Below are 22,103 nucleotides of genomic sequence, written 5' to 3'. Positions count from 1 at the left end.
AAAAAAAAAAGTAATTTAGTCACTGCAGTCCCTTAATCACTATTCTCTATGATCCGTAAATATTCTTTTATGTAACTGACATTTAAAAGATTGTATAAGGACTTCTGGAAGGATGGCTGAGTTCAGTCCTGCTTCAAGGAACAACTAGAGAAGTGACAGAAAAACGACTGGGACAGCAGTTCTAGGGAGCAAGTGACCTGAGACGGTCTTCTACATAATAGAGAGAGAATTGGATTAAAAAGCTGAGGGATTGGGAGGCAAAGAAGAGGGTAAGTGGGCTCCAGTGTGACTCCACTGGGTACAAAGCCATGCACAGCAAAGTGCCTGCCCCTGCAGCTAGCTTGGGATAATAGTCCCCTCAGCTCCACAGTTCAGAGCTCTCTTTGGGAAGCCAAAAGTCAGTAAATTGTTTTTCCCCACTCAGAGAGATCATCCAGCTAGTGCACAGAGCCTGTGGTCCCCTCTCCATATGGAGGACCAGAGCTCTCAAGAGCGCATGGACAGAGAGATGGGGATGAGTGAGCTAATCATGCTACACTTCTAGTCACCACACCCACATGTGCCACTATCCATGCTCCATGCCCTGTGCTATCCTGCACCCACACCCCGTGCCGCATGCACGCTCTGACCCAGCCCCTACCATGTGCCACCCCTGTACGCCTGTCCCACATGCCCTGCCCCAACACTACTACTGATGCCACCTCCCCGGCCCAGAGCACCCCCTGCATGCAACACACACACCAGAAGAACATGAAGAAAGAATCTGAAAAAAACAGAAACAGCAGATATCACAGAGATCAAAGATACTGTAGATCAACTTAAAATCTACCAGAGACACACAACAGCAGATTTGAAGAGGTAGAAGAAAGAGTAAGTGAAGTAGGATAGGCTAGTTGAATTTGGGCACACAAAAGAACAAATGGCAAAGAAGATTGAAAGATTTGGATCTCAGGAAAATGACTGACAGTACAAAGTGCTCAAATATTAGAATCACGGGTGTCCCAGAAGGAGAAGAGTAAAGGGCTAAGAAGATAAGGTACAGAGATAATGGGGGGAACTTCCCAATCCTTATAAAACACATAAATATGCAAATCAAAGAAGTCTAACGAACCCCAAATAGGCCTCCCCAAGACACATACTAATCAATCTGTCAAATGTTGAAGAGAACCAGAAAGTCCTGAAAGTGACAAGAGAAAAGTGACTAACCACATACAAGGGAAACCACATAAGACAACTCAGACTACTCAACTTACTGTGCACCACGGACATGAGAATGCAGTGGTATGATACATTTAAGATCCTGAAAAAGGAAGACTTCCAACCAAGAATTCTTTATCCAGCCAAAGTGCCCTTCAAAAGTAAGGGAGAGGTTAAAATTTTCACAGACAGACAAAGGTTGAGAGAAATGTGTCAACAATGAGACCACTGAAGAGAGTTCTGTCAGCTGAAAAAAAAAAAAAAAAGACAGGAGAAGGAGGTCTGGAGGTGTACACAGATTTAGAATATCAGTAAGGGCAATTTAAAGGATAAAAACAGAAAGGGGGAAAAGAATATATACATAAACCAAAGGATAAGATGGCAGATTCAATCAATACCTTAACAGTAATAATTTTGAATGTCAATGAACAAGAAAGGTCAATACATGTTAATAAAAGGGACGATTCACCAAGAAGAAATGACAATCATAAATGTGTATGCTCTCAATCAGGAGCTCCAAAGTACAAAAACCAAACACTGGCAAAACTGAAGAGAACAACAAATGTTTCAACAATAAAAGTGGGAGACTTCAGTAAACCACTCTCCTCTATAGACAGAACAATCAGACACAGGATCAACAAGGAAACCGAGAACTTATACAATTAGATACATAAATTAAACCTAACAGAATATATAGATCGTTATACCCCAAAACATCAGGATTCTTGAGTAGCACTCATGGAACATTCTCCAAGATAGACCATATGCTGGGGCACAAAACTGGTCTTTATACATTTAAAAACACTGAAATTACTCAAAGCAGTTTCTCTGATCAAAACAGGCACTAATCAATAACCACCAAATAACCAGAACTTTCACAAATACATGGATATTAAATTACACACTCTTAAACAATCAGTGGGTCAAAGAAACTGCTAGAAAAATAGGTAAATATCTGGAGATGAATGAAAATGAGGATACAACATCAGAATTTATGGGATGTGTCAAAGGCAGTGTTGAGAGGGATACTGATTGCCCTAAATGCCTAAAATAAAAAAGAAGAACAAAAATCAAGGACCTAACAGTTCACCTAGAGAAACTAGTGAAGAACAGCAAACTAATCCCAAAGCAAACAGAAGAGAAATTAAAAAGGTTAAGGCAGAAATAAATGAATTGGAGAACAAAAAAAGAACAAAATGAATCATAGAACAGAAGGCTGAGTCTTTGAGAAAAATCAATAAAATCAATGGACCCTAGCTAGGCTGACAAAGAAAAATGAGAAATATAAATAAAGGAAATCAGAAAGGAGAGGGGATCCTTACCACAGACCCTGAAGAAATTAAAAAAAAAAAAAATCATTAGAGGATACTATGAAAAACCGTATGTCAAAAACTAGACAACTTAGATGAAATGGACAAATTCCTAGAAACATATGAACAAGCTATACTGAATCATGAAGAAACAGAATTCAACAAGTAGAAATTCAATTTCAAAAAGTCATCAAAAATCTTCCTACAAAGAAAAGGCCAGGGCCAGATGGTCTCACAGGGGGATTTTATCAAACATTCCAAAAAGAACTAACTCCAATCCTGTCCAAACTCCTCCAAAAAAATGAGGAAAAAAAGAACCCTACCTAACTCATTTTATGATGCTAACATCACTCTAATACCAAAACCAGGAAAAGATGCTTCAAGAAAGGAAAACTATAGACCAATCCCCCTAATGAATATGGATGCCAAAATTCTCGATAAAATGCTAGCAAATCAAATCCAATGACTCCTTACAAGAATTATACACCATGACCAAGTAGGCTTTATACCAGGAATGCAAGGGTGGTTCAACATAAGAAAATCAATCAATGTACAAGAATACATTAACAAACTGAAAGGAAAAAATCACAGGTTCATCTCAATCCATGCTGAAAAGCATTGAACAAAATTCTGCATCCTTTTCTGATAAAAACACTTCAAAAGGTAGGAATCAAGAAACTTCCTAAATATCATAAAGGTCACTAAGAAAAATCCATGGCCAGCACTGTACTCAACAGAGAGAAACTGAAAGCCTTCCCCCTAAAATTGGAAACAAAATAGGAATGCCCTCTGTCATCACTATTATTCAACATTGTACTAGAAGTTCTAGCTAGTGCAATTAGCCAGGAGAAAAGAATAAAAGGCATCTGAATAGGAAAGGAAGAATTAAAACTTATTTGCAGATGACATGCTCTTATAGCTGGAAAATCCCAAGAACTCTAAGATAAGCTACTTGAGTTAATAAATTCAGCAAACTAGTGAGATACAAGATTAATGTGCAAAAATCAGTAATATTTCTATACAGAAGCAATGACCTAACTGAGGAGACAATAAGGAAAAAAAAACAGTCAAAATAGCAAAGAAAAGAATCAAGTATCTAGGGTTTAAACTTAACCAGGTATGTTAAGGTCCTGTTAACAGAAAACTATAAAACATCGCTTAAAAAAAAAGATACCAAAGATCTAAATAAGTGGAAGACATTCCATGCTCATGGATAGGAAGACTGAATGTTGTTAATAGGAAGACTGAATGTTGTTAAGATGTCTGTTCTACCCAAACTGATCTATAGATTCAATGCAATACAAATCAAAATTCAAACAACCTACTTTGATGACTTGGAAAAGCTAGTTATTGAATTTACTTTGGAAGAGAAACCTTGAATAGCTAAAAAATATCCTAAAAAAAAGAACAAAGTGGAAGGACTAACACTTTCTGACTTTAAAGGCTTATTATAAAGCCAGAGTGGTTAAAATAGCATGGTACTGGCACAAAGATAGCCCACCAAATCTATTGTCAACTGATCTTTGATAAGGCCTCTAAATCCACTGAACTGACAGAGCAATCTTTTCAATAAATGGGCATGGGAGAACGGGACATCGATAGCCAAAAGAATGAAAGAGGACCCCTAACTATACAAAAATTAATTCAAAATGGATTAAAGACCTAAATATAACAACCAGTACCATAAAACTCCCAAAAAAAGTATAGGGAAACATCTTCAAGACCTACCAATAGGAGACTGCTTCCTAAATTTTACACCTAAAGCACAAGCAATGGAAAAAAAAAAAATTGCTAAATGGGAACTCCTAAAAATCAAAAGTTCTGTGTCTCTAAAGACTTTGTCAAAAAGATGAAGCAGCAGCCAACTCAATAGGAGGAAATACTTGGAAACCACATATTGGACAAAGATTTGCTACCCTGTGTATATAAAGAAATCATACAACTCAACAACAAAAGAACAAATAGTCCAATTATAAAATGGGCAAAGGATATGAATAGATGTTTTTCCAAAGAGCAAATACAAATGGATAAAAAGCATGTGAAGAGATACTCATCTTCAATAGCTACAAGGGAAATGCAAAAAAAGACAACGAGATTTCACCTCAGAAGAAAGGCTGCTATTAAACAGACAGAAAACTACAAATGAGGAGAGGATGTGCAGAAACTGAACACTTATTCACTGCTGGTGGGAATGTATAATGGTATAGCCGCTGTGGAAGGTAGTTTGACAGTTTCTCAGAAAACTAAATACTGAGTTGTGCCATGACCTGACAATACCAATACTCAGTATACAACCAGAAGAGATTAAAGAAACAACACGAACAGACAACTGAACACTGATGTTCATAGCGGCACTTTTCCAGTTCCCAAAAAATGGAAAAATGCAAGTGCCCATCAACAAGTGGATAAGCAAAATGTGGTATATACAAATGATGGAATATTGCGCAGCAAAAAGGCAAAATGAGGTCCCAAAGCATATAATAACATGGATGAACCTTGAGGACACAACACTGAGTGAAAAAAGTCAGACACAATAGGATAGTTACTGTATGATTTTGCTATTATGACCTTTGGTAAAGGAAAACAAGGAGGCTTATAATACAGGATACAGGGGACCTAGAGACACACAGAATATAGGATGACATTGTCTTTATTTTAGAACTCTACCTACTATATCAGACTGAAGAAAGAAAAGTTTCAGTAAATTTTCTATAGTACATAACCTAACTCAACCTGTCTGGACAGCTCATTTAAACACCTCAAGCACATGGAGCCCAAAACGGGAATGATGGCTTGTAATTCAAAATAGCTTAATGAACACCTGGATACATCCCAGAGTACTTGAGCAGATAATTAAAAAGAACTGGCAAAGTCCCTTGGGAGGCAAGAGAAAACATATGGAACTACTAAGTTTAACACTGGGGAAACCCCTAATAATGTCTCAACATAAGGGCAGCCCAAGTCAACAAGCTAAGCTTGATCTTGAGGCCTGCTGTTGTGAAGCCTATTTCTGTAGTGGAGAAGTTAAGTCTACCTATAGTTATGCCTAAGAGCTGCTTCCAGAAAACTACTCTCTCTAAGCCCAACTCTGCAAGTAAACTCATAACTCTCCCCACTACAATAAGACATGACATTCAGGGGCAAAAGTCTCCTGGCAACATGGGACATGACTCCCAGGAATAGCCTGGCCCTGGCATAAGGGATCCCTGGGACATGGGATCAACAATTCCTTCCTAACCATAAGGGGGAAAAGAAATGTAACAAAATAAGGAATCAGTGGCTAGGAGAGTTCAAATAGAGTTGAGAAGCTATTCTAGAAGCTATTCTTTTGCTAGCTTCAGCTAGATATTGCTAATTACCAGGGTTTGCCAAACCCCAACCCAAACCATCCTGTTGAACCTTAAGAACATTTAGGGCATTAGCTGAGATTCTGTAAAAGTTTCATGTACTATGATTACTTTCCAGAAACCTACAAGCTCCAGATGGCTTCCCAGGCCTGATGAGTCCTGAAATCCAGAGGGGTCAGCATCTCCAAGAACATCAACTAGTTCCATCCCCCTATCCCATATAAGCAACAGCCCTTTTCTTTTTTCTTTTTTTTTTCTTTCTTTTTTTATTGTGAAATACATACAAAAAAGCAAAAAATTTCAACGTACATTTTAACAAGTAGTTATAGAACAGATTTCACAGTTTGGTATGGGTTACAGTTTCACAATTTTAGGTTTTTCCTTCTAGCACCTCTAGGAGACCAACAGAAATGTCAATATATTGATTCAGCTGTCACACTTATTTGTTAAATCCTATCTTCTCTGTTATACTCCTTCTCTTTAACTAACATATATACCTAAAAGCAATACATTTCAAAGTACATTGCAACAAATACTTGTAGAACAGATTTCACAGTTTGGTATGAGTTACAATTCCACAATATTAGGTTTTTATTTCTAGCTGTTCAAAGGTACTGGATGCTAAAAGAAATATCAGTAAAATGATTCAGCACTAATTTGTTAAACTCAATTTTTCTCCATATAATTCCACCATCACCTGTGATTTTTCTCACAATCTGTAGGAGTATTTGGGCTGTGCCATTCTAAATTTTTTATTAATAACTTTTTTTAAATTTTATAGTATAACATATATACAAAGCAAAGAAATAAAAAAGCAATGGTTTTCAAAGAACTCTTCCAAAGGTGGTTACAGGATAGATTCTAGAGTTTGCCATGGGTTACCAGACGATCCTTTCATATTTTTCCTTCTAACTGCTCCAGAATATAGGAGGCTAGAGGACTTAAATACTTTTTTATCATCACAATAGACTTTTTTTTCTTTCTATTTTTTTTTTGTGTGTGTATGTGAACTATAACATTGTTCTAGTTTGCTAGCTGCCAGAATGCAATATACCAGAAATGGGATGACTTTTTAATAGGGGAATTTAATAAGTTGCAAGTTTACAGTTCTAAGGCTGAGAAAATGTCCCAATTAAAGCAAGTCTATAGAAATGTTCAATCTAAGGCATCCAGGTAAAGATACCTTGATTCAAGAAGGCTGATGAAGTTCAGGGTTTCTCTCTCAAGTGGAAAGGCACATGGCAAACACAGCATCATCTGCTAGCTTTCTCTCCTGTTTCATGAAGCTCCCCGGGAGGCATTTTCCCTCCTCATCTCCAAAGGTCACTGGCTGGTGGACTCTGCTTCTCATGGCTATGTCGTTCTGCTCTGCTCTCTCTGAATCTCCCGCTTCCTCCAAAATGTTTCCTCTTTTATAGGACTCCAGAAACTAACCAAGACCCACCCGAATGGGTGGCTATGTCTCCACCTAATCCAGTTTAACAACCACTCTTGATTGAGTCACATCTCCAGGGAAATGATCTAATTACAGATTCAAACATACAGTACTGAATAGGGATTAGAAGAAACGGCTGCCTTTACAAAATGGGATTTCGATTAAAACATGGCTTTTCTAGGGTAGATACATCCTTTCAAACCAGCACAATATACACAAAAAGCCATAAATTTCAAAGCACAGTACCACAATTAGTTGTAGAACATTTCAGACTTCGACATGGTTACAATTTCACAATCTTAGGTTTTTACCTCTAGCTGCTCTAAAATATTGGAGACTAAAAGACATATCAATTTAATGATTCAGCATTCATATTCATCTGTTAAGTTCCATCTTCTCTGCATAATTCCACCATCACCTTTGATCTTTCCATACCTCTCTGTGGGGTTTGTTTGGGCTATGGCAATTCTAAATTTTTGATATTGAAAGAGTCTGTCACTAATATGGGGTAGGGAGATGGAACTATCTGATGTTCTGGAGAGGTTGGGCGCAACAGCCCTTTTCAACATGAAAAAGTGAGAACAGCATAGCTCAAATACCCCTAAAAACTGGAAGAAGGATCAAAAGAGAAGGAGGAGTTATAATAGAGAAGCTAGGACTTAACAAATGAGTATGACACTGACTCATTATACTGAAATTTCTTTTAGTCTCCAGTGTCTTGGAGCAGCTAGAAGGAAAAACCTGAAATTATGGAACTGTAACTCACACCAAACTTGAAATCTATTCTATAACTACATTACAATGTACTCTGAAATTTATTGCATTTTTGTATATCTATTTCACAATAAAAAAGGTTAAAAAAATTGGAATTAAAAAAGTTTGAATAAATATAACTTTCATAAAGGTTAAATTTGAGTGCTACAGCACATATTAACCTCAAAACATTTTATAGGTTAAAATCTCAATTATGTCCTATGGGGTAAAACAAAAACTTCACAAAAGACATTGCACTTTGGACAATGATTTATCATAAACAAGATTTATCAAGATAATATTGTAGCAAAAAAATCAATTTGAGTAGTTGTTTAGAATGCAGAGTAAAATCCAATTCAACACTATAAACAGTCAAAATAATCTGTCATCATAACTTTGTTTCTGTCACTTACATATGCTATGTACTTTCCATTACCAGTGAGGAGTTAACTAGAAATTAAACTCTAAAACAATTTATTCACTATTTGAGGATATTAAAAAAAAAGAATCTAGAATCTTCATATGCAAGTTTAATAAATAATCAGTTTATTTAGCAAGGTTATTTCTACATCAGATTGTGATTTAAAAGCAGTTACTAAATATATATGTGTGTCTGTGATATGAAGAAACTGATACACAGTCAGCAAGTCTTTTTAAATCTCTCTTCCATGGATTTTCCCTACCTTCCTCTTTAGCAGTAAAAGGCATTTTTAGGTTTATATAAACAACATTCTTTACAACTGCTTTATTAACAGAAAATTAGTATATAAACAGCACTGAGCATGTAGTAAAAAAGTCACAGGCCAATAAGTTCAATTGCACAGCTGTGAAACCTAATGTGAAGAGTTTTTGAAACCTTAAGACTGGGTGATCTGCAATGTTTCCAACATGTCTTCGACTGCCTTAAGAGAGTATTTGGTTTCCTTCTTACTTCGACCTGCAAACTAATCGGGGAAAAAAAATGCAATTAGACTCAATTTCAGTGTCAGGATCAAAATAACAATCCTGCCTTCACATTTTTAATGGGACAGCATTAAATATTTTATCATCAGCATGAATGAGTTATGTTTTTTCTTCAAAAAGCACAAAATTTGGGTTTTTAGGATACCTTCATTTAAATTTTATTTAAATAAAATTTTTAAATAAAATTTTATTTAGTTGATATACAGAAAAATTTCACTGCCCATCTGGACAATTTCAGTGTTTAAGTAGTAGCATGCTAAGAATATAGATTTGATTTTAAAATTATCCTCTTAAATCTGAAAATTGTTATGAAATGAAATGTGCAACTTGTAAGTGAAATTTAGCTTGTAGGGGAATAAGAATGTGGATCATTTTTACTGTCTGGCCTCTATACTGATTTTTTACAATTTCAAACAAAGTTACAATAAAAATGCACAAAACTATTTATTATGCTTTTTCAAGTTGTGAGTAAACTCTAAAATTATTTAAAGATCACAATCTTTCAAAATTTTCTGGATTTATTATTTCTATGTTGATTAAATTACATCATATTTCTGTACTGCAGAGCTGTCACATAAAACTCCATGCTGCATTACATTAAAATGATGTACGTTTTGGCATTTTCAGTTTAAGTTGTAATTTACTTCTAAAACCAAATTTGGATTGATTTTACAATGAAAACACCATACAATACATCAAATACTTTTTTTATATTTAAAAGCAAATTCACAGCATATTAAATTGAACATAATGCCCATAATCAGTGGGGGAAACACTGTTGATTACCCCATGCTGATTTCAAAATGAGTTTTCTAACTGGTGTGACAATCCCATCACTTATCAGTCTGATTCAACACAACAGATTTACTAGATAGGTAAGTGTTCTTTGTGGGAGTGGGGCAAGGTTTATTATATTCACATTACCTGTTTCCCCCTATTTAAAGTATTGATTAAAATCTGCTGCTAGCAACACAGTATTTTCAAGATAACATCTAACTATTCAATATATTTTCAAATGACTGATCTTTCCTTCAAATACCAATGCTGTTTTAACTACTGAGTCTTGATTTATGATGTGTTCTTTCTCTTTTGTAGTTAACTTAATTTGGCAAACTTCTCATGACTTGTTGAGAAAGATTAAGTGATCAAGCACAGGTAATAAAAGCAATAGGATTCAGGAATTGGTAACCTGTTTCTGACCCCTCAGGCTACAGCTTAACATTTTGATTCCCCTACTTTCTAAACCATTTGCTTTTGTTTGAATGTTGATTTGATAAGGTAAAGGAGGTTTCCAGGGGGAAATGCCAGGGAAAGAAAAAAGCTTCTCATTGGAATCAAGATCACTTAGCCTTTCTTAAGGCATTATTAATTTAAGGGATTCAAATGTTAAGTATACAAGTCATAATTACAAGATATTACAAGGTATGGTAATAACAGCACCACATTTAAAATTTTATGTTTTGATAATTCTCCTTAGTGAGTAAAGGATGTGGGCACACTTATTCTATTATCCAGTCGATAAATTCACTTTTGCAAAGATTTACCAAGAACAGAAAGCCTTTTCTTTTACTGCTGCCTATCCAAAGTAAACAGGAATGGACCTAATCAGATACTTAAAGGCCTAATTCTGAGAAAAAAAATTGAATAGTTGGGGGAAGGGTTAGAAAATAGTCAACCACATAGTTAACTTTTACTCTCTTTTAAGTGGGGGCCAGGGTAGATTTCTCTGAAAGCTAATGGCTAATGTCCTAATATGTATTTTAAAATATAGCATTTTACTTAGTTTGTACATAATCAAAATAATAGTAAATATGAATTTGTGGATTTTCTAATTAGCTAATGAAAAAAAGAATCACCTAAGACTATATCAACACTACTGAAAAACCAGTGCAATTTAAAATATACCAACTAACTTATTTGTGTCAGAACAAATAAAAAGGAAGGTGGAAATATAAATCTATCACTTTAAATTTTGTCAGACATATAATTACTTTGTCTATTTCAGAATTATATGGCAATTTAACTGATTAAGCCAGAATACTATTTTTTCTTCAAATCATGATTTAATTTTCTATTTCCCAAAAGGATAGTAACAGAATCACCTCTGCAATCATAAGTAACATATGGATCACTAGCATAGGAGAATATAACAGCGTACCAAAGGAGTATTTATCTGGAAAATTGTGCGTAGGTTAACATTAAAGTTTTTTACGAGCATTAATCAAACTTGCCTGCCTCTACTGAACATGCTAAACCAATTACCTAATTGAAGAGCAAGTAGCAGCCATATTCTGTTTCATTATGTAGAAACAACACAAAAGCAGATTTTAAAACCTTATTTTCTCTAATCTACAAATACTTACAAAAATATTACAATAAGAATATTTATTCCATACTTTATACTGGTTTATATACCCAGACATGAGTTACGAAGTTCTGACAAGATCTCAGAGACTTATCCAATTATTAAAATGTCAATCTCTGAAAGTTGTATTTTTCCACATTATTCAAATCCTGGATTTTTTTCATCCAGTTAGATCTTAAATAAACACTTCATAATTCTTTGCTGGATCTAAAAGAAAGTCCAACAGAACAAAACAGTAACACTAAAATAATAAAAACTTCTTTATCAAATTCAGAGATAATTTCATATTTTGTAACAACTAGGGTAAGCTGGGCTAAACTTTACAAAATTTGTGGCAAATAACATGGCAAGGCAAAATAACAGTATAATAAAAATAGTAAAAAAAAGGTTTTTAATGGATGGATGGATTGATGAATCTCAGAAACATTATGCTGAATGAAAGAAGTAAGGCATATAAAAAAGAGTATATAATCTATGGCCTTATTTATATCAAGTCCTACTATAGACAAAAGCATTGCAAGGGATAAATATCAAATCAGTGTTTGCCTGGAGTAGGGGGTGGAGCTGACCATAAAGTGGCAGAAAGTAACTTACTGGGATGATAGAAATGCTTTTGTGACAAAGGTGTATACATTTATCAAAACAAACTGTATATTTCAAATGTGTGCATTTTACTGTATGTAAATTATACCTTCACAAAGCTGTTAAAAAGAAAGGCAAAACAAACAAAAACAAAAGGGTGGGACTACTGCTGGAGCTACACAATAGTTTAACAGACTGCTAAAGGACCACAAATGTTTCCCTTCCTATCATGAAGTAAAGTCTAAAACTGCTTCTGCGATGCATTTTGCCTATATGCTGCTGCTCTTGGAACCCTGAAACCACCATGTGACTAAACCCAAGTGAGCCTGCCTCTGGTAGACACAGGCCCAGCAACCCTAGCTGACAGTCAGTCAACCATCAAACATTTAAGTGAGGCCTTTGACCATCACCAAACCACAGATACAGGACTGAGCCCAGCAGAGATAAGCAGAATTACCCAACTGAGCCAATGTCAAACTGACTACCTACAAAATCATAAGCAAACAAATCATTATTTTAACTACTGAGTCAGCATAAGCTAACAGATATAAATACTTTGGAATCTGCTTCAGACAAGAAAATGCAGAACCTCTGTAAAAAAAAAAAGCACAGAAAATGAAAGCTTCAAAAGGTTCAAGAGATTTTATCTAAAACCTGTTACTGGTGTCAAAAAGCAAAAGAAAAAAAAAAAAAACATTGCAGGATGGGTAATTCCCAGTTGAAGAGTCCTGGAAGTGGCTATAGCCACTGACCTGACCAGATGAGAGATACATCACATTACTGGAGCAGAATCCAAGATGACAGAGAAACTGCCAAGAGAAATTCCTTGGAGTCAAGGAATCCTTTCCTATGGAGTCAAGAAAGGACTGGGTAAACCTACCCCTCTCTACGTGGGACATGACTCCCAAGGGTGTGGACCTTCCTGGCAATGTGGGACAGAGATCTTGGAATGAATGGAGACGCAGCATCAAGGGATTGAGAAAAACCCTAGAATGAGCTGAGACTTAGCATCAAGGGATTGAGAAAACCTTCTCGACCAAAAGGGGGAAGAGGTAAATGAGACAAAGTGTCAATGGCTGAGAGATTCCAAACAGAGTCGAGAGGTTATCCTGGAGGTTATTCTTATGCATCAAGTAGATATCATCTTGTTATTCAAGATGTAATGGAGAGGCTGGAGGGAACTGCCTGAAAATGTGTTCCAGTAGCCATGTTTCCTGAGGATGATTGAATAATGATAACAGCTATCACAATGTGACTGTGTGATTGTGAAAACCTTGTGTCTGATGCTCCTTTTATCTACCTTGTCAACAAAGGAGTAAAACATATGGAATAAAAATAAATAATAGGGGGAACAAATGTTAAAATAAATTTAGTTTGAAATGCTAGTGATCAATGCAAGTGAGGGGTAAGGGGTATGGTAGGTATAATCTTTTTTTTTCTTTCCTGTGTTCGTTTTATTTCTTTTTCTATTGTCTTTTTATTTCTTTTTCTGAATTAATGCAAATGTTCTAAGAAATGATGAATATGCGACTAAGTGATGATATTGTGAATTACTGATTATGTATGTTGTTTTATTTTGTTTCTTTATTTTCTAATTAATAAATAAATTTAAAAAAAAAAAAGACTGGGTAAAGTCCACCTCAGAAGGCAGACAGGCCACGTTTGCCTAGAGATCTAATCAAGCAGCCTCTGATCACTAAAGACAGAGAAAGAAAAATTTTAAAAGAACTCGCAAGACAAAACAAAATTTAGGTATTGAGAACTGTAGGTTTGAAATGGAAAGAGAAATAAGTGGGGGCAGGATGTTGATTATTCACCTGCAAAAATAAGTGAAAAGAGAGTTGGAAACTAGACTTCCAACTTCATATACATTCACACCTGACATCTCTTTTTAAAGGAGTAGGCTGTGGGAAATTAAGAGCACCAATTCTGGAGTCAGACTACCTGGGTTTGAAAACAGCTGTGTCACACTGGGAACGTTACTTAATTTTCCATGCTTTAATTTCCTCATTTGTAAAACAGGAAAAGTGTTTAGCTCATAATAAATTATCTATAAATGCTTGCTGTTGTAGCTGTTATAATTACTATTATTCCAATTATCTGAACAGGGACAATAAATTGAATTTAATGCAGAATAATTAATAACAGTGCAATTGCATTACTGTGATTTGGTTGAAATTATGCATTATTCCTTTAATTCTCAAAAATACATTTATTACGCCATTTTGAGAGTAAGAATCTAGGCCTAGAGATGTTATGTAATTTGTCTGAGTCAAACAGCTAATAAATGACAGGGCCAAAATGTGAACCCAGTCAATACGGGTCTAGTTTATATGTTCTTTTCTTAACTATGACATTGTACTTGCGTCCATGGAATGGGACTTGTGGTAGAATACAGAGATGAATAGGAACACTGCATATGCACATGGAGAAAAACACTGACACCACATCATATGTAAAAATCAATTTCAAGTGGATTGTGGATCTTGATATGAAAAGTAAAGGAATAAAAATTCTGAAGGCATCAGATTATCTTTATGAGCATGGAACAGCAAAAGATTTCTTTAAAAAGGACACAAAAAGCATAAACTATATGGAAATGATTGATAAACCAGAATACATTTAATTTCAGAATTTCTACTTACCAAAATTACTGAAAGTGAGAGCAAGTAAGGAGTTATACATAGTTGCTACACATATAATCCACAAAAGGCTCATAACCAAAAAATTAAAAAGAAACAGGGAAAAAAAAGTCATACAAATCAAAGAGAGAGAATCCAATAGAAAAATGAACAAAAAACTTGATGAGACTTTATAAAAGCAGATATCCAAATGACCAATAAAAACAAAAAAGTTTCAACCTCACTGGTCATTATGGAGATGAAATAAAACTATGAAATACCATTAAACATGTATCAGAATGGCAATCAATACAAAGACTGAGAGAACTAAGTGTTGGTAAAGATGTAGAACTACAAAAACTCTCAAACACTGCTGGTGGAGTTTAAACAACCAATTAAGAAATCTGTTTTTACCTATTAAAGATAAAATACATGCATATCCTATAGCCAGTAATTCCACCCTAAGGTATCCACTCATAAGAAGTGCATGCACATGTATACCAAAAGATCTGTTACCGAAATGTTTATTGTAGCATCAACATATAATCATCTTCAACAGGAAATAATCCAAATGCCCATCAACTGTTCTAGTTTGCTAGCTGTCAGAATGCAACACACCAGAGATGGACTGGCTTTCAATAAAAGGGGATTTATTTAGTTAACGTATAGTTAGTTCTTCAGAGGAAAGACAGCTAACTTTCATCTGAGATTCTTTCTCATATGGGAAGGCACAGGGTGATCTCTGTTGGCCTTCTCTCCAGGCCTCTGGGTTCCAACAACTTTCCCCCAGGGTGATTCCTTTCTGCATCTGCATCTCTAAGCTAAGCCTGGGCTTAGCTTAGAGGGCTGAGTTGAGATATGCTGAGCTGCTTTGGCTGTGTAACCTTGAGCTCTCTCATTCAAGCACCAGCCAATTAAATCAAACATCATTTTTGCAGCAGACACACCTCTTAGCCTAGGATGTACCAACAGATGAGGTTCACATGCCACTGGCTCACGTCCACAGCAACAGAACTAGACACCTTCACCTGGCCAAGTTGACACCTGAATCTACCTACCACATGTCCATCCCTTTTCAACTTGGCAGTTACACATATCACCTTAAACAATATTAAAGTGCAAAAAATTCTCTTCTAGCTGTGGACCTATGAATCTCAAAATAAGTAAGTTATCTGGTGCTAATATGCAAAGGAGGACATTCACAGGATACAGGTTTTCATTTCCACAGGGAGAAATTGACAGGAACACAGGAGTCACAGATCTAAATAGTTCTGAAAACCTGCCAGGCAAAACCATTGGATTTCAAAGTCTGAAAGTCATTTATCCTTCAGCTTTAGAAAATGGTAGGTAGTCCCACCCTTTCCACTGTATAGGCCCACCTCTTTCTGAATCAACCTCATGGGACATTGAGGAGACCATCTTTTTCTCAGCTCCACCCTCTGCAGGCATCGGGGCCACACCTAGGCTCTCTGCCATTTCCGGGGCACACACTCAACCCCTCCATTGGTGGCAGCCAGGCTCGCCCCAGTGCCCAAGGAGTGTGCTGTACCTTTTCCAAGGCCTGAGGTGGCACAACTCTTCCACTCCAACAAGACTGGAGGCTCATCCTCTTCATGTACATGGGTGGGTCCACACTCCTGGCTGAGGTTTCTTGGCTTCAGACCCAAGCTTCCACAATTTGTCCCTTTTGTGGCCCTCTTTGTCCAGATTGGCAGTGGTTCTGTTTACACCAACAGTCTCATCAAGCACTGCACAACTTCTCCATCATTCTCTTCTCAGTTCCTCCAAAATCTTTCCCTTATCCATCCAAAAAACTGTCCCAACATATTTGGTATTTGCAAACTGCAACAGCACCCCACTTCTCCAGTACCAAATCTGTTCTAGTTTGCTAGCAGCTGGAATGCAACACACCAGAGACAGATTGGATTTCAATAAAAGGGAATTCATTTAGTTAATGTATAGTTCTTCAGAGGAAAGGCAGCTAATTTTTGACTGAGGTTCTTTCTTACATGGGAAGGCACAGGGCTCTGCTGGCCTTCTTTCCAGGCCTCTGGGTTCCAACAACTTTCCCCGGGGTGATTCCTTTCTGCATCTCCAAAGGCCTGGGCTGAGCTGCCAGTGCTGAGATGAGGTATTCTGAGGTGCTTTGGCTGTGCTAAGTTGAGCTCTCTCATTCAAGCACCAGCCAATTAAATCAAACATCATTCATTGCAGCAGACATGCCTCCTAGCCGACTGCAGATGTAATCAGCAACAGATGAGGTTCGCCTGCCATTGGCTCATATCCACAACAAAAGAATTAGGCACCTTCACCCAGCCAAGTTGACACCTGAATCTAACTACCACATCAACAACTGACTAGATAAATAAGTTATAGTATGTGCATATTACAGAATAAAATACAATGAAAACGAATTACAAACTAGGAAAACTCTCACAAACCTAACAGTGACAAAAATAAGTCAGCCAAAATGAATACATATTGTACAATTCCATAAGGCTTACAAAAAGCCAAAACTATGGGTTTATGGAGTTAGACAGGATAGTGAGTACTCTGAGAAGGATAAAATTGAGAGGCACTAGGAGAGTTTAGGGTGGTAGTAATGTTAAATTTGGATATATTTGCCTTGTAGTTGTTCACTGAAATGTATATTTATGATTTGTGCTCTTTTTCTATAGTTTTATAATTTAATAAAAATTGATTTAAGAAAATTATGCTGTCAAAGAGCACTCCAAGCATCTACTTGTTTCTCACAAATAAGACACAACCAAGATGTAGTCTGCCTACCATCAGTTTTATTTTATCCAAGTTTTATCTTTAAATCATAAATATTTACCCTACTCTTTTGTGTGAAACCCCCTTACAGATCAGAGCTATCCCAAACTATATTTGAAGAAGCACAAGCTAGCTGTTATTTGTAAACATTCTGACTCACAATATGGCAACAGAATTAACACCCTCTATTTCAAATAATAAAAACTCACAAAGGTGACTTTCAATGATGTGATCACAGGGGCACTGTTATTTTTAAAAATTTCTGAACCATCTCCAACCAGAAGAGTAAAAACAAACACAGACATACTGCCAAAAACATGTCAACAAACTCACAGGTGACATCTTCAAAAACACCTAGGATAAAGGCAGTTCTCCAAAACCCCAGACTACTAATGAATGTGGTTATAACGCCAACAGCAACAAAACCTACAAAGGATCCTCAACTGTGTGGTAGGAGCAGCAGGAAATAAAAGAGGACAATCTCTGTTCCAAAACAGGGACTGTCACTAGAAGGAAAGCCAGAAGATAAAACATGGGACTGTATAACACAGTTAACCCCATTGGGGATGACTGTGGTTAATTGTACAAATATAATAATGTTCTTATGTGAACTAGAACTAAAGTACATCACTATTATAAGATGTTAATAACAGGGTGGTATATGTGAAAAAATACAACTAATGTAATCTATGGACTATAGTTAACAGTAATACTGTAATATTCTTTCATAAATTGTACATAGGTACTACACCAATAAAAAGTGTCAATAATAGGAGAGTATGAGGGGTACAGGACTTCTCTTTTTGGAGCAATGAGAACATTCTCAAATTGATTGTGGTGATGAATATACAACTCTATGATTATACCAAGAGCCACTGACTGTACACTTGGGGATGGACTGTATGTTGTGTGAATATAGCTGTTTAAACAAACAACATCTTAGTAAAACTACTAGGTTTTAAAGATAAAGAAAAAATCCTTTGGACAAAAAGTTTAAGTCATCATGCATGTACTTCTTGACAGCAACATTTTATGCTAGAAAACAATGAAACAATACAGTTAAGATACTTGAAGTAAATGTAAGCCAAAGATGCATAAACAGCCATATTTTTGCCCAAATATAAAAGGTTATAGATAGTTTATGAATGTGTAAGATGTAAGAAGATATTTTTCTTTTAAGTCCTTCCCGAATATCTCCTAGGGATGAGCTTCAGAAAACTACAGAATGAGTAGAGAAGTTTTATCATAAGATCAGAAGGGAATATCAAGGACACAAACTTTGCTACATAGTCAGCGGCATTTACTTTTAGGCATTTCTTCCTTCTTTTATTTCTTGCATATCACTTACATAACCAATCTGCTGCTGAAACACATCATGCCAATTTGTTTATCCTTTTCTGATTTTTAGAATTATATTTTGCTTGTCAAATCCAGAACTACTAAGATTTCAAAGTGGTAAGAAGACTAATTATGGAATTATCATCATCAAAATAGACTCCTTTAGAATTGAAAAAGAAAAAAAATGATCCTAAAACTACAAATTAATTCAACAGTTAAAACACACTGGATAGTGACTCAATGGCATAAAAATCCAAAGACAGACATCTAGCTTTGTAGTTTGTACAAACAAAAATAACAACCAAGAAATACAATACATTAACTGGCCTTTATGATAATGTGAAATTATCAATACTGACCTGATAAGCTCTGTTTATTTGACTAGCTGCCCAACTAGCATATTTCATGTTGTCCTTTTTTGTTTTTGCACTTGCTTTTGGATTTGAGGCAATATGACTTGCTGACTAAAAACAAAAGAGAAACATCAAAAATAAAATTCCTTTTTTCTAGACTAGGCAATAAAAAGTATGTAAGGGTCATGGTTTTCATGTGATGTTAAAAGAAAGAGTTGAAAGAATTATACCAAAACAATTTAAAAAATAAAAGCTGAATGGAATTAGTGTCTAAAAAATGAAAATATATTTAAAAATAATATACTCTAAAGTAAGAAAAAACAAAGGACATTTTAAATAATGTCTGAAATTATTTAATTTTGTATCTACCAAAGCTCTTAAAGATAAAATCCCACATCACTTTAAATCAAGTAAAGAAAGAACGTAAGTACACTTTAAAAATCAAAAAGAATTTTATGGGCTGTAGGTTATTACTGGTGTTATTTCTTGTTACTAAATCACTTAGGATGTTCTATGTCAGAATTATAGAATTACTGAATATTAATAGAAGGAACCCCAAAAGTAATATACCCTGCCTTCCTACATTAACAAATGAAAAAATTTAAATTCAATAGTAGGGTTTGACCAAATAAGTTAATGGCAGTCTTAGAAACAAAGGAATCCTTACCTCTGATCCATTTCTGTTTCCACTAGATCAAGAGTTTCCAAACTCTGTTCTTAAAATCAATTACAGTCACTGAAACAGTGCAATTTGATCTACTCTTTTTTTGAAAAATGGATTTAAACTAAGGATTCTTGATCTGATATCTATGGAAAGACTCTGAAAATCCCCCAAAATCATATGTTAATTTTTAAATACACACTTGTATTTTTCTGGAGAGAAGGAGATAGGACTTTTATCTTATTCTTAAATGTATCTTATACTTAAAAGGTTTTGTTCATGTGATTAAAAAAAAAAAAGGTAGCCTTTCTTCCTTATACCTAGTTTATGTGATTGGATCTTTGATCTGTGCGTTTCCTCCTCTGCTGGTTCAGAATCTACTGCCAAAATCTGATTTTACACCTCTATGTCTCTAATGTTACATTTTTTGGTATGAATTTCAGCAAATGCAGTAGTTAGGAGCATGACTCTGGAATTAACTGCCTGGGCTGGAATTCCAGTTCAATCACTTAGAGCACTGTGTCCATCCTTTAAGCAAAATGATTAAAGCTTTCTGAGTCTTATTTTTATCATCTGAAAATGAATGGTACTAATAGTTCCTACTCGAACAGATTCAATGATTAAAAATAAAAAAATAGAGCTCAGAACAATGCGTGTTACAAAAAGGGGGTGTTTTTTTTGTAGAAACTACTACTAATATTTTGCTGTTTTTAATATTAGTTTTCAAAATTAGCATTTACTTTGGTAGAGACACTGCTACTATATTGCATATCCAAGCTACTGTAACTGGCTCTGGTAGATTGTAGGAAAACTTTTTTGAAATTCCTTTGATTTGTTTTCAAACCCGAATTTTGCCATTTGGGTTTTTGCCATAAAGTTATTTTCTTTATATTTCCTACATGTCCCCATTTCTTCGATCAATTCTTTTTAACTGAGCCCAACAAGAATACTCAGGAAAAAGTTCATGAACAGACTAGAATAAATCAAAATTTCAACAGAAACTGGCCTATTAAAGAAAAGTTTATTTTTCTAGACTTTCTGATTGCATTATCTATATATTTTAAACTTCAGTTTATTTTTCCTCTGTTTACCATGGTCCTTGCTAACTGACTTTTCTAAATTCATTATTTGGTACATATAAACAATAGAAACATTTAATTCCCACAGACATTTTTCAAATTGTTTTCCTATGCTATAAGAAAGGTTTAATTTGCATAGTTTAAACTATCTCATACAAGTATAATTTAAGGTAAGAAATATACTGTTAGGCACAAACCCAAGAATATCAAAACAATTAAGAAATATACAATATCATTTTGTAACTTATTAATTTTATAAGGGTGATTTCAATTCTCATATGATCAAAGCTATTATACAATGATATGTCTAACAGCTAGGGTGTGTTAAGGTTCAAAAGTAAAACTGCCTTATAACAATGAGAGGAAAAAATTATATGCTCATCACTGAAATATAAGAAAAAACAGAGGGGAGTGATTGGAGAGGATAGCTAAGGAATTTTAAATGAGAGATTTCATAAACTAACATTAAACATGTTCCTCAACTTACCATGTAAAGCCCAAACAAAGCTCTCATATTTCTGTTGTTCAGTTTCAATGCCTGTGCAAAATACTTTCTTGAAAGTTCGAGGTTTTCAAGTCCACCCTGGGTATATTTAACCTGTTAAAAATTACAGAGTGATGAAACCTGTTTATTTTACTACTTTGAAATACAGCATATTTCCTCATACCATAGGCAGTAACAGATATTCTATAAACAAATGCAAGATGTTAAAAGAGAATTCATCTTAAGGTTAAACTACTTTAAATTTTAAAACATATCCCCCTAAAACACTATTCTATACTTTCAACACAATTCCATGTACGTAAGATCACAGAATGCTTCACAACATATTTTCTATTACTAGAATTATAAATCTAGACTTGGATACTGAAATTGACCTCCTGCATCTGCACTGCAATTCCTTAATAATGAAGTTCTTCTAACTATAGAGCATTTAATTGTCTTGCTGTTGCTATGATGTAAGCGCCCACTGGATAATCATATCTTTTTTCCTGAATCAACTTAATAGTAAACAAATAAAGCAAATTTTTCCTATATCCTAAAATACCGACCTTAATATGAATTTCCTAGAGCATGGACTTAAAAATTTTAATTGTTGCAATGTCTGAAAAACCATTAAATATTAACAATCATGACCAAATATTCACTTTATAATATCATAATTCATTATTAAGAAAGAAATGAGTATGCAAACATAAAAATATTTTTAAAATTTCACCACTTTAAGTACTTATACTGGAAGTCATTAATTATATTACAGTATTAAAGAATGAAAACTTTTATTGCAACAACTCAACATTCACCAAATGTTTTAAATATTTA

At 35.0% G+C, this 22,103-nt stretch overlaps 1 protein-coding gene across 2 annotated transcripts in view; it reads right to left on the bottom strand.

The window, feature by feature from the left end:
- Positions 1-8,567: 8,567 nt before the first annotated feature.
- Positions 8,568-22,103, bottom strand: part of EMC2 (ER membrane protein complex subunit 2) — a 55,611-nt gene continuing 42,075 nt past the window's right edge. The window contains exons 9-11 of one of the 2 annotated variants that reach the window (XM_077167488.1): positions 21,267-21,377; positions 19,046-19,150; positions 8,568-8,986 (exon numbers count right to left, since the gene is read on the bottom strand). In XM_077167488.1, the coding sequence (XP_077023603.1) occupies positions 8,900-8,986; positions 19,046-19,150; positions 21,267-21,377 (303 nt within the window). In that variant the 3' untranslated portion in view covers positions 8,568-8,899. The remainder of the gene's footprint in view (positions 8,987-19,045; positions 19,151-21,266; positions 21,378-22,103) is intronic. The other variant, XM_077167489.1, reaches the window with a different exon arrangement.

Source organism: Tamandua tetradactyla, chromosome 6, assembly GCF_023851605.1.
Source record: "Tamandua tetradactyla isolate mTamTet1 chromosome 6, mTamTet1.pri, whole genome shotgun sequence".
NCBI classification, from domain to species: domain Eukaryota; kingdom Metazoa; phylum Chordata; class Mammalia; order Pilosa; family Myrmecophagidae; genus Tamandua; species Tamandua tetradactyla.
The sequence above is the reverse complement of the archived record's forward strand: the minus strand, read 5'-3'. Positions and strand labels throughout refer to the sequence as shown.